This window comes from Pavona decussata, unplaced genomic scaffold (genome assembly GCF_977016875.1).
Source record: "Pavona decussata unplaced genomic scaffold, jaPavDecu1.1 SCAFFOLD_180, whole genome shotgun sequence".
In the NCBI taxonomy this organism is placed as follows: Eukaryota; Metazoa; Cnidaria; class Anthozoa; order Scleractinia; family Agariciidae; genus Pavona; species Pavona decussata.
In genome coordinates this window covers 1,385,097-1,397,331 of record NW_028145590.1, presented here as the reverse complement: position 1 = coordinate 1,397,331, position 12,235 = coordinate 1,385,097, and the positions used below count along the sequence as shown (strand labels likewise).

At 36.9% G+C, this 12,235-nt stretch overlaps 2 protein-coding genes across 2 annotated transcripts; one reads left to right on the top strand and one right to left on the bottom strand.

The window, feature by feature from the left end:
* Positions 1-88: 88 nt before the first annotated feature.
* Positions 89-3,742, top strand: LOC146463165 (transmembrane protein 243-like). The gene is made up of 4 exons (XM_085084875.1): positions 89-292; positions 818-868; positions 1,415-1,519; positions 3,478-3,742. Exons 1-4 carry the CDS (start codon positions 245-247, stop codon positions 3,601-3,603), a joined length of 330 nt encoding a protein of 109 aa, XP_084941001.1. The 5' UTR covers positions 89-244; the 3' UTR covers positions 3,604-3,742.
* A 1,597-nt stretch (positions 3,743-5,339) lies between these two features.
* On the bottom strand, positions 5,340-11,830 carry LOC146463164 (26S proteasome non-ATPase regulatory subunit 6-like). The gene is made up of 9 exons (XM_085084874.1): positions 11,613-11,830; positions 10,484-10,689; positions 9,336-9,481; positions 8,498-8,717; positions 7,829-7,937; positions 6,825-6,993; positions 6,536-6,613; positions 6,172-6,199; positions 5,340-5,558 (listed from the first exon to the last, which is right to left on the bottom strand). The coding sequence occupies exons 1-9, from the start codon at positions 11,755-11,757 to the stop codon at positions 5,490-5,492; spliced, it is 1,170 nt and encodes a 389-aa protein (XP_084941000.1). The 5' UTR covers positions 11,758-11,830; the 3' UTR covers positions 5,340-5,489.
* Positions 11,831-12,235: the final 405 nt, after the last annotated feature.

Here is a 12,235-nt window from a genome sequence, read left to right as displayed (position 1 = left end):
CACGTTGTGATTTCTACGTTGCTGTATACGTTTCTAAAGATAGCTTCTTGAGGGGACTAAGAATTTCTCGCTTATCTGGTGAAGCAATTGGACGAGAAGGTTTTACAAGCTTATTGCTGCTTATTTGTGGAGTCACACGTAAGCTTACACCAAGTTGAGCAAGCTTTTTATATACTCTGCAAACGATCAGACCAAGATATCATTCCGATAGTTGTGGTAACGATATTATAATGTTTTGACAAGCATGTATGATGGATTGGACAAGCCGCTTTTCGGCGAAGCAAGGCCTCGGGTAGGTACAATTTTCTGAATTTCGTAATGTTTTCCAGAAAACGTAAATTTGGTTTACGCACTGCACGTTTGTGCAAGTCACGAGTTCTGTAAATTACGCGCGTGGAATCAAAATTAATAATGTTGATGTAATGTTCGAAATTTAATATCAAATTAATTTGATTTCAAAAATCGATGAAAGTTTTAATTTTTGTTTCTTGGTTTGTTTGATTCAGTTGTGATCTTGAATGCTTTCCAAAATTAAACTAGTGTTAAACAAATACAAGGCTATAAATTGTGTGCGTGACATTTTGCAGTGTAGCAATTTCAGTTTCTAATTAAGCAATTGTTATAAATAACAGAATAAATTAGAAAAATAATAATAATCTTTATGACATTGTGCGTTTCGAATTCTTCGGTTGTCTTCATTGGTTAAAAAAAAACATATTCATGCAGTATATTAATAAAAAGCTTTTTTTTTTTCTTTTCTTTGACTTCCTCTTTTACCTGTTTCATTTTCATTAAAGTTTTGTTTTGTTTGTTTTAGGACCGCTACTTGAATTATTTTATTGGAGGAGTTACAGTCCTTTTAGTATGTGTAAGTACTAGTTCAGCTTTTTTTGTAGTATCAGTGCCATTTATCCCAGGAAAGCCTTAAAACCACATATGACAGTGTTGATAATAGGGCATAAGGGGGAAAGTTTAATAATGATTTGGCGTCATTTCAAAAAGCTAAAACTGTATTTCTATCCAGTTACTTGTCACTATTTGTTTCTTGATGTAGTTGCTAGGGTAGCATATCATGAACTATAACTCTGCGGACTCCTCACAAGACAGGACATTATTTTATTTATTGCGTTTGACATAGAAAGAACGCACTCCTAATACAGACTGGAGTTTAGATTGTATGGGACACGTATCTGGCAACCCCCCAACACCCCTGGCCGCAGATATTGTAGGGGCGGATGACATCATTACCAACTTGGCAAAGGAGAGAGAGCCTAGGATGGACATCATCAAACACATTCCCTAATCTTTGATTATCACTACTTATAATTTGATCTACCATGATGACTCACAATATCCCTCTCGATATTACTCTATTATTAACACTTAGAATTTTACAATATTTTATTGTTTACAGGAGACACTCATTAGCTCGTTGGTATTTCCACACTTCCCTCCGACAGCAATCAATGTATTTCTTGCCTTTACCATTGCACTGATCTGCATATCAGAGCTCACTTTGGTAAGTTAAAGTGTATCAAGGTGTTAGTATTAAATTACACAAGTGGCAGTGAGTGCCTGCAACCAAGGGTTTACACATTCAACAAGGTAAACTGTACATGCATTTCCTCAATTAAGTGTCTTTCTGGTCCTTAGCTCACATATCCAATTTTTAATTTACTGTAAATGCTCGAATTAGCGCCCAGCTTCAAATAAGTGCCCCGCTTCGAATTAGCGCCCCTCCTAAGGCTCAAAAGTTGTAGTAAGCGCTGCCCCCCCCCCTCCCCCCCTTCCCCCGAGAAAAAATTAGTTTTGGTACTCGGTATGATATACGAGACGCATTTTTAAATAGCATAAACAGTAATGTCATTTCAAAGTCGCACGGGTTTGCTTCTCATTTCCTTGCTAGAAATATCCAAGAAAAAATGAGTTTCGGTAGTCTTAAGAACGTTTCACGTTCACAAAAAGTAGTTTTCTATAACATTTTTGAATTTTTATGTTGCAGTTTGATTTTAAATAGAAATAAAGATAGTGTCATTTTGAGGCTAAAAATTGATGAATGAAATAAGCACCCCCCTTCAAATAAGCGCCCCCCTTCGAATTAGCACCCCCCTCTCGCCTTAGAAAATTAAATAAGCGCCCCGGGCGCTAATTCGCGCATTTACGGTATTACTCAACACATTGTAACACTGCCCAAATATGGTCATGGTTCACTAAATATTCATTGTCCCTAGTTAACAGATATCCTGCGATATATGTAATTGCGTGGGTCGGGGACAAAAAATTAATGTCAAAACAAAGATGATCGATAGTGTCCAGCTTCTCTGCAATAAAACTGTTTGTTACCAATGTGTTGAATAATAAAACAATAATTATTATCCTGCTCAATCTTGCGGAAAATCGCCTGATTTTAGCCAACTTGGCCTACAGCCATGCGGCTAAGTATCAGGCAATCTTCCGCGTGATTTCGCAGGATAATATTATTGTTAAATATATTATTAATAGGTAATTTTGCGTGTTGGGGAGAAAAATGGTAAAATAAAGAAATAAAGATCTTCTCCAATGTTTTGAATACCAAAACAGTAATTGTTTTAGGATAATTATTATTCTGTTCCCCACTTCATTCTAACTTCTGGAATATCCCGATTTTAGCCAACTTGGTCAATTAGGCCTCTTCTTTTCAAAAGGCAATAGGCAATATTCCGCTTAATCTTGCAGGATAATTGTTAAATACACCTGTACACGTCACATTTTCAGTATGGAAAAAGCAAAACAAAATTAATGGTGCCGTGTGCTTTATTCATTCAATGTTTACTTCTGTCCTGGTTAAATAAAAATATGCCTTTATTGGAGGTTAATTAATTAGTTAATAACTAAACAAATCTGTACAGTCAAACGATTAATGGCATGGTAAGAGAGTGTATAGAGCTAATATTTGCACTTTTAAATTTCCCAGGTGCAAACCCCTTTTAGATTTACTCTGCTAGGAAGCGGGGCCAGATTCACGACGTTTCCTAAGTATTTTTTCTGAATAATAGAGGTTATTGTTATACTAACAATAAGCTATTGTCAAGGGACATTGAATAGTTAGGAAACATGAATCTCTGTGAATCTAGCTCCAGGTCTGAAATTGTCTGTGTGCCATTTTGACTTTTGATCAAAAGGCCCCACTATAAACTACCTTTAACCCTTTAAGCCCTAACAGTGATCAACATCAAAATTCTCCTTCTAATGTTGATTCTTATTCAACCCCTGAGGTCATGAGAATTAAGGATATGATCACTCAAGGTGAATTTTCTTGATCTTTTAATAACTTCTCCCCAGTACTTTTAAAAGAAAAGTATGGGGACAAGATAGGAGAATTTTTTTTTTTTATATTAAGGGATTAAAGGGTTAAGATCTTGTTTTGTTGGAGAATATAGCAGCAGCACTAGTAAATAATGATCTGTTGTGTTCATACGCATAGTCTTTCTTTTTCAGATTTATTGGTACAGACAAGGAGATGTTGATCCCAAGTTTAGAAAGATGATCTACTTCAACTCATTTACAACGATTTTGCTGTGCATTTGTGCAAATGTGTACTTCCACAGGCCAATACCAAAATAATAGGATTTTCAATTAATTTTAATGCCAAAGCTTAACCCTTCACTGCCTTTTAAATTAACAATGTTAGAGGAAAGTACTGCTTGGTAGCATTGAACGTTCACCCTTTGGGCTTTCATTACCCTGCTAGCAGAGGTTTCGTTCTGGTAAGTCTGAAGCATGTACAAAGTGGTTTGTATCGCTCTAGAGTATTTCTCGCAGTCGGCTTGTTTACGTCAAGCTGACTACGCAAAGTAGTAAAGACGCGAATGAATTTGTACATACTAAAAGACATACCAGAAAGAAACCTCTGCTAGCAGGGTAGGCTTTCATCCAAGGACTCAAAACGTTAGAACTGTCCAAGTATCTATCTACCTTGTACAGCTTTATGTTCATTATGTCTGATGAGGAAGACATACTGCAGTTTAATTTGATTTACTAGTAAGTGTATGTTAACTTGAGCTTTTAGCAGTACACCTGTAGGTGGAAAAGGGTTACGTATTGGCAATTTATTGGATATTTATTTTAAATGTGAAAACTGCAATTTTGAAGCATCATTGTGAAATGTCCTCCTACTCTTCAAGATGCAGACATTTTTTAGAAAATGTTGAACTTGTAAAGTAAGTATTTTACAATAAGAAAGAATGGTGACAAAAATAGATTATGCTTGGCCTGCAGTATGTGAAATTTTATGACCAGTCTTTAAATCTTGTACATTTTAAATGCATAACTTTGGAGTATTATCAGCAAGTACAATTTAGTACATGTAATAGACAAGCTGGATCAGTGTGATTTTATACTGTCGTGTAAGATTGATATCTGTGTTTTGGCATTGTTAGATATGTATTCATGACTGAAATGACACCATCCCAATCATTTTAAAACAAAAATATAAATTTAAAACACGTACACAGATCTAGTTTTGTATGAAACCTTCAAATGTTCATCATCCATGTATGTTTTTTGAGAACATTCTACCATAACACCCTTGAGGAGTTTAAGTGACATCTTGGACATGTTTTGAATCAAGAACCAAACTAAGTAAATCCATTGGCGTTGTACTCCTGCAGTTGAATAATTTTTAAGTAGTATTAGAAAGGTTGGTATACATACAAGCATCGATTTTAACTTTAATCACCAGTTGAAAATGTTCAATCATTTTCAATTGGTAAATTTAAATTAAATTAATAATAAAAGCTACCATTAAAACAGACAGGGTCAGTATGTTTCCTTTGGTGATGGTGGTGATGCAGAAAATACTAACAGTAGCACCCAAAACTGTTTGTGTATTTACTTCTCTTTTGCCCCAGTTGAATTGCTGTTGTAGGGTGCAATTTGAGATCAGCAAAACCCAGTCTTTACGCTTTGAAAACCCCAGTTTTACATCATGATTTTGCATTTGCCATGAAGGACAGGCTACCGTAGAGTTTGAATAGGCTCTCATCTGCCGCAACAATAATGGCAATAACTGAAATTAATGCACTTTAAAATAATTATTGTGATGAACAGCGATGTAATCTTGATTGATCAACATAAGATTCTCTGGCTAATGGCATTTCCTTTTGGGTGTCTGCTTACAGGAGCTTAAAAGCAAAGGGCAAGTCTAAATCGTAACCCCTGAAAGTGTCCACAGCCGCGTACAGGAATGTGTAAATACAGAGTTTGTATTGGAGTTCGAATGGGGTTTTGTGAAGGCAGGTAGCCATGGAGGAAAGTGCAAAACTGCAGTACGACAGAAAGACACAAATTAGAAAATGATATTACATACAGAGAATGGCTTTATTTTTGATACAGAAAAGGTCTACATTGCATTTGAATGAACTGTTTACAAAAGCTTAAATAACTTCATCCGTATAATCCTTTCATCTTGAAACTGTGCAACAAAAGTATGTGGAGGAGAGTCATCTCTACTACATCTTTATTACTCGACTGAGTTTCTGGATTCTGTTTAGAAGCAGATCACCCTGTTTTATGGTGGCCTAAATAGAAAAATGAAATGAGCAAAATTAAAAAAGATCCTTAAGAAGTGCAAAGTACTTTAATTTATTACAGTCAAAACCAGTAAAGACATCACTGGGACAGGAAAAGGTGTCCATAATTCACAGGGATTTGTGGATAAGAGCATTGACTTTGTTTCTATAGCAACTGCCGTGCTGTGTCAGCGGGGGAGTAGAAATGAATGTTTGGCTTTATCAACAGAGTTGATAAAGGAGGTATACGTAATTTGGCCACAGTAAAGAGACTCAAGAGCTCATGCTTCAAGCGTTAGCCCTTCATTAAAGAGATTATGAAAATGGTGTCTGTTATTAAACAGGCTTTGACTTGATAATTACACTGATGTTAGTAAATAATTATTATAAGCAAAATTGCCATGTTTATTTTCAAAATTTGTTCCCAGTACTGCAAGAAGTTAAGATCACCTTTGACCATCAGTTCTACTGTAAGATCATCTGATGAGCTATGCAATAGTCAAATCCCGACTTGAGAACCCCAAGTAACTTTCTTGGGTGTCTCGTACATTAAAACTTAGTTCACAAACTAAGAGAGTACAAACAAATCGACACAATTTAATGTTTTCATCTGAGATCATACCTGGTACTGCCAGTTCTTGTGGTCAGGTCTGCAAATTAAGAGAACGCTGATTTAGATGCAATACTGATCAAAGTATAAATTTCCCTGGCAATACTAACTTGATCAAATGTACGGGTCATGAGATGCAGAAAATGTCTAAATCGCCCTGCTCCCCTGTAAGTGACTTCTTCCACATTGCCTTGTATTTGCTTGTGAAATGAACTTTCGGAGAACTTGACTGTACATCAAAGGTCACTTACAGCCTGTAGGGCCTTATTTCATGCACCCCTTCCTAACATCTTTTAAATGTAGAAAACAGTTGTAGAGTCACACTTCTTATTAATACTTCTTTACATGAGTAATAAAGTTCTAATAGTAAGCGCACCTGTTGGTTTCAACAACTCCTCCAACTTTATCTATTTTACAGTTTAATCTTCCTGCTGCTATGAACCGTGAAAGTTCTCTGCAAATAACAACAAAAGAAGAAATGATTATTAATTATAATAAATGTTAATTATCAATTACAATAGCTGGCGCTGATGATGACCTCCTAGCCTGGGGAATGGATCAACTGTCCCCACCAAACTCATCTATTCATGAGAACCCCTTGGAACTCAAAATGGTGATCGGAAAGTGAAATTAAACCGTTTTCCAATAAATAACATTGTACTTACTTGTCAATGAACTCCTCACTAACTCCAAATGCGTTAGCCATGTATTGCAATGTTAGGCTGCGGTACGACTCTAGCAGTTGTGTGTAGGCATGAATTCTCATCTCCCTGATATAATACCTACAGTGAGGAGACATCAGCCTATCCTGTTTCAGAAAATCCTCAACTTTTGCTGCATTAGGAAGAGAAAAAAAAACACATTAAAACTAAACATGGCTGTCATTAAGATGTGATTCAACACGGATACCTCTCAAGACAGCAGAGAGAAATTGCCCATGATAAGCACATGGTCTAGTCACCACTCTAACATATCACTCCACCCCCACCCCACTCGACAGCACTCCACATTCCATCCCCACTGCACACCATCCTATCATCACCCCCACCCCCACGCCACACCACTCCTGACTCCACTCCCACCCCACTCCACACTCCACCCCATCCCACCCCACGCCCCCCCCCCCCCCCCACATCACTCCACTCTACCCTATTCTACTAAGGAGTAGCAATGGCTGAGCCTTTGAAGCCTCTGAGGACTAACACTTTTTACCAGGAAAATGGAACACATCCAGCAAAACCAAAGGGATCAAAATCCTCCTTGGAAGAATGACGTACTAACGTCACTTTTTGAACCTATCAATATTGACAGTTCTAAGTTAACTTTACTTATTGATTTCTTTGTTAGATCTGCCAGCTATTTTAAAATTATTGAAAATGGTGTATTTTAAATCAGTAAATGACACAGACATACGCGGAAAAAAATCCAAGTGTTCCTATTAGGAGTCGAACCTAAGACCTTCTGATTACTAGTTCGGATGCTCTACCACTGAGCTACAGGAGACTCATGGCAGCTAAGGCCATTAAACTAGGTTCAAGATTTTAAAATTATTGTTTTCAGCTTAAAACAGCTTAAAACAATGCCATTGGAAGATGTTTCAGCAGTGTACAGTGCTGCACATGTACAAGTAATTTGTGTAATTAACTGCAAGGGTTAAGAGTTTCCTCACCTAGGGCATGAAAGAACTCAGCGTAGTGGCAATTGTAAAGGGACAACAGGAACTGGCTTGCAACTGGCAGATGATGAAGAACTTCTAGAATTTCAGCACCATTCACAACCTAAAAAAAGAATAATATAATAAATAATATAATAATTATATTGTTATATTATATCATTTATACTAATTATTGTGTGGATTTTCCAAAACAGGAGTTGTCTATCAACATTATACAGAGTATAAACTACAAACAAATTAATTTATAACAAAAGCTACATGTATCATTTGAGGCACTGTTTGATTTCTAAAATTAAAATGTAAGTTAAAATAATACGCTGTATAATAGACAACTGAGTGCAAGGCTGTTGCCTAACAGGAGTCCTGTAGCCTGGGGCGCCCAAGAAATACTCTGGTGCCTAAATTTTTTGCAGCAGCACCTAACACTTTACATGTTGGCTCCTAACCTCTAGACTTTTGGTCTTGTGGCTCTCTTCAAATTTCTTACATATTATTGGCAACAGCCTTGCCCTGGAGCTACTAATGATAACACTGTACACTGTGGACTGCACTAGGTGAAATAACTGACACTTTATTTTCTGTGAAATGTGACTCAATGACCCCTTTTGCCTCCACCAAGTAAAGGAAAAGTCGATGTACATGTAGATGTACGCTGTGACCCACCTTGGTCCTGAGGTCAACTCGCTCTAGAGCAATCATGCTTGCAAGTACAGTATACATGACAAACGTCTTGTAATCCATTAGCTCGTATGATGTAAAAGTTGATATGCTATCCAGGAAGTTATTTGCAGCAGACTTGAAGTCACGGATGGATAAGAAGTAAATTCCCTGGTACACTTTGAGTCTGTTACGGCGATCCCAGTCACCTCCCTCTTCTATAAGACTGTTCCGGAAAAAAAAAAGTATACCGTTAGTTGAATTAAGGATGGTGCCTACTAATAAGGAAATATTTTTGTGTGGTTTATGACTATGCAGAGAAAGCAGATCTTACCAACGGCGATTGAAATCCAAAAGGAAAATTAGGGTCACTACGCATTTCTTAGAGATAATCAAGCAACAATTATAATAATTATTCAATCACATTTATTCTAAAGACAGTAAAATACAAAGCAATGTATATAGCGTTTTTTTCCAAATTGAAGCGTCATCTCTGAAAAATGCATGGTTACCCCCAATTTTCTTTTTGGATACCAAGAGCATTTGCTGAGTTCTGCTTTCTCCGCATAGGTTTAAACCACACAAAAATATCCCTGTATTAGTAGGCACCACTCATAGAAAACCCGAGTATCTCGAGATACCCAGAACGCATGCACAGTAACAAAAGTAGGCACCGTCATTAAGCACTGTGGCCATAACAATGTATTTGTATTGTGATTGTTTTGACTGTAATAATTTAAAAATTAAAATTTGTATTAACTGTCTCACAGTCTCTAAACCTATCAACAGCACCAGAATTTAGGAAAATTTAAACCATAACGTTATGGTACAACCGACTACTTACGTTTTGGCTTTATCTATATTTCGTGTGATCAAGTCATTGTCCAGATAAAACAATCCGATGCGAATCTGATAGAAAATTATGTCCAACTTGTAACCAAGAGCAACTGCTTTGTCATAGGCAAGGCGGAAAACACTCAGAGCTTTCTCCTGGAATTTAGTACAAAATTGTGGTAGGTTAATATTAATAATGGCATTTTGATTCTTGTTATCACCAACCTTCAAATCTACATTCTTTTTTTTCTTTTTTCTGTATCTATTTAGTTGGTAAACTCCAGTTGAAATCAAACCAACCCATTAAAATAAACAAAGGGTTAGTGTACAAACATTATTAATAAACAAAATTTTAAAAAAATGCCCAACATGCTTTTAAACTTCTGCAAATAAATCGGTACTTGGGATAACTTTTAACAAAATAAACAGTCTCATTTGATAGGAAAGTTCTCAGTCATATAATCCTAAAATCCTACATGAAAAGTGTAGCTTATACTTTCATACTTTCTTGAGTACTGTTTATTTGCAATAGTGTGTACATACTGTACTTGGTGACCAGTACTAAGTTTTGACTCTGTCAGTGTGTACATGTACTCCAACCTTGTTTCCAAGGTCTCTCCTCCCTCTTCACGTCCCATGGAGCGAGAGAGGGACATGAAGAGGAGAGACCCTGGGAACGAGGTTGCATGTACTCAACAGCATGTTCCAGTAGTGCTGTTTATCATGCTGTGGAAGGTAATCCAAACTTGTCAAAATATTGACGAAATTCTAAAGTGTGACCATTCAAATGAAAGCTGCTGAGCAGTACTTTCCTGTGGTGCTCTTTATTATGCTGTACCAGATGATTCTAACTTTTTGAGTCTGTGGATGAAAATCCTTTAGTGTGACTGTTTAAAACGAAAGCTACTACATGTAAGCAGTACATGTACAGTACTTGCCCTCGGTCCTGTTAACTGCAGTGTAGATTGTATGCTGTGCTGAGCCTTTGCATAAAATCCTAAAGCCTTGTAAACCATTAGCAAATGTTCAAATGAAAATTTTTTTTGTCTCCCATGAAACATTTACATTTATTACCTTTTAATACAGTAAAGAAACTAAAAAGCATGGAAGAGCCCTGTTATTTAAAAAGTCTAAACCGAAGATTGTCACAGTCTGTACCTTTTCACCAATCTTGCAGAGATATTCCGCCTTAGCATACAGAGCATCTCTGATCTCTGTCTCGCCTAAATTTTCCTCTGCATCTTTGAAAGTCTCATCAAGTTGCTTGAACTTTTCCTCGTTATTTGCCTGCATTTTTGCCAGCAAAGCTTTATCTACTGCCCACTTGAGCTCGGCGCACAGCTCCTCATAGAATGGAGCCATATCTACGGGATAAAGGTCCTTGGTTAAACCCAATTTTCTTACTGTTTTAACATATTTGTTGTGGTATTAGTTGGGAGAACCTGATTAGTACAATTTTCAATTGAGTGCCAAAGCAAATTCACATTTGCTTTGGTTTTATTTTATTACACTCTGTGAACGGTTAGCAAAATTTGTGCCACCTTTTCAACGAATGACAAGCAATTAAACCAAAATGTGGCTTGCTAGAACACATTTTCCCATGCTTGGCAACAGTTACATCTGTTTGCTTTGTGTTCACTGAACTGTTTCCATCTGTTGTAATTCACCAGAAGAATTACATTAAGGGTGCGTTTCTTTGGGAGAATCCGAATCCAGATTTTTGATCCAAGATCACTCGGATCACGGTGTATCAAAGGAACTGACGAATTCCCTCTGGGTAAGGATTCATTGGTTCCTTTGATGCAACATGATCCAAGTGATCTTGGATCAAAAATCCAGATTCTCATTTTCCCAAAGGAACGCACCCTAACATTGGTTACAGTGTTACGACACTTACTTGAAAACTGCCCTTAACACTGTTGATAATACAACATTTTATCTTTGGTGATTTTTTCCTTCACTCTCACGTCCCGTATTTTGCATTAAGTAGTGACATCATTTGTTGGGCAAAAGCTAATGCTCAAAAGGTGAAATAAAACAAATTAATTTCAAAAGGGTACAACTACATCATGTAATCACATGGAGACAAGAGGATTGTGGCTTTAATTAAATTAATTAAACGCAAGCTTATTCATCAGAAAACTTATAGTGAAATCCCCCTAAGTTATAACTTCTTTGATTAAAATCTCTTCATTTCAAACGCTATCTATGGATATTTCTATAACAAATAATTTCAACATGTTCGTTGAAATGACAAAGCACAATTTTTCTCGTGTTCCACACATACCGTTTTCTTTGATTGTTTCCAAAAGCCTTTTTTTCGCATCTTCCTTGTCTTTCCCTTCAGGATTGTTAATAGTGAAACGCCAGGCTGCTAGTTCAAGGTTAGGATTCTTTGGCAAACCCTCTTCTTCCAGATTTTCCATCGGCATTTTTACGGCGGTAATAAAGGAGTCTGAAACAAGAAATGTACTAATTCTTTCCGAAAATGCTACGTAACCTGGCCAAATTGCCTTAGTGGCCTGGCATCTTCCAGCGACACGCTGCGGGGTATGGGGCCGAGGAATCTCGAAAGCACAGGCCTCCAAGAATTTGTACGGCGAAAATTAAACAACAATATTCCTTCCAAAACCTACAAAAATTACAATCAAGTCTAAAGAAGCTCATGTGATGTGTTTTGCTGTGTTTTCATGGCTTCTCGTAACTCTCGAAAGCCGTTTTGAGTGGTTTATCTCTCAGCGGCTGGTCGACTGTGCAGCACTGCCAGTATGTCACTTAACATAGTCCACGTGCAGCATTGATTTCTCTATCAAAACAACAATTCTGTATGAACAAAAGCTCTCAGACGGATCTGAAATACTCGAAGGCAACATACATAGCTATACCTAAATTATTGCAGTGTTTGTGCTG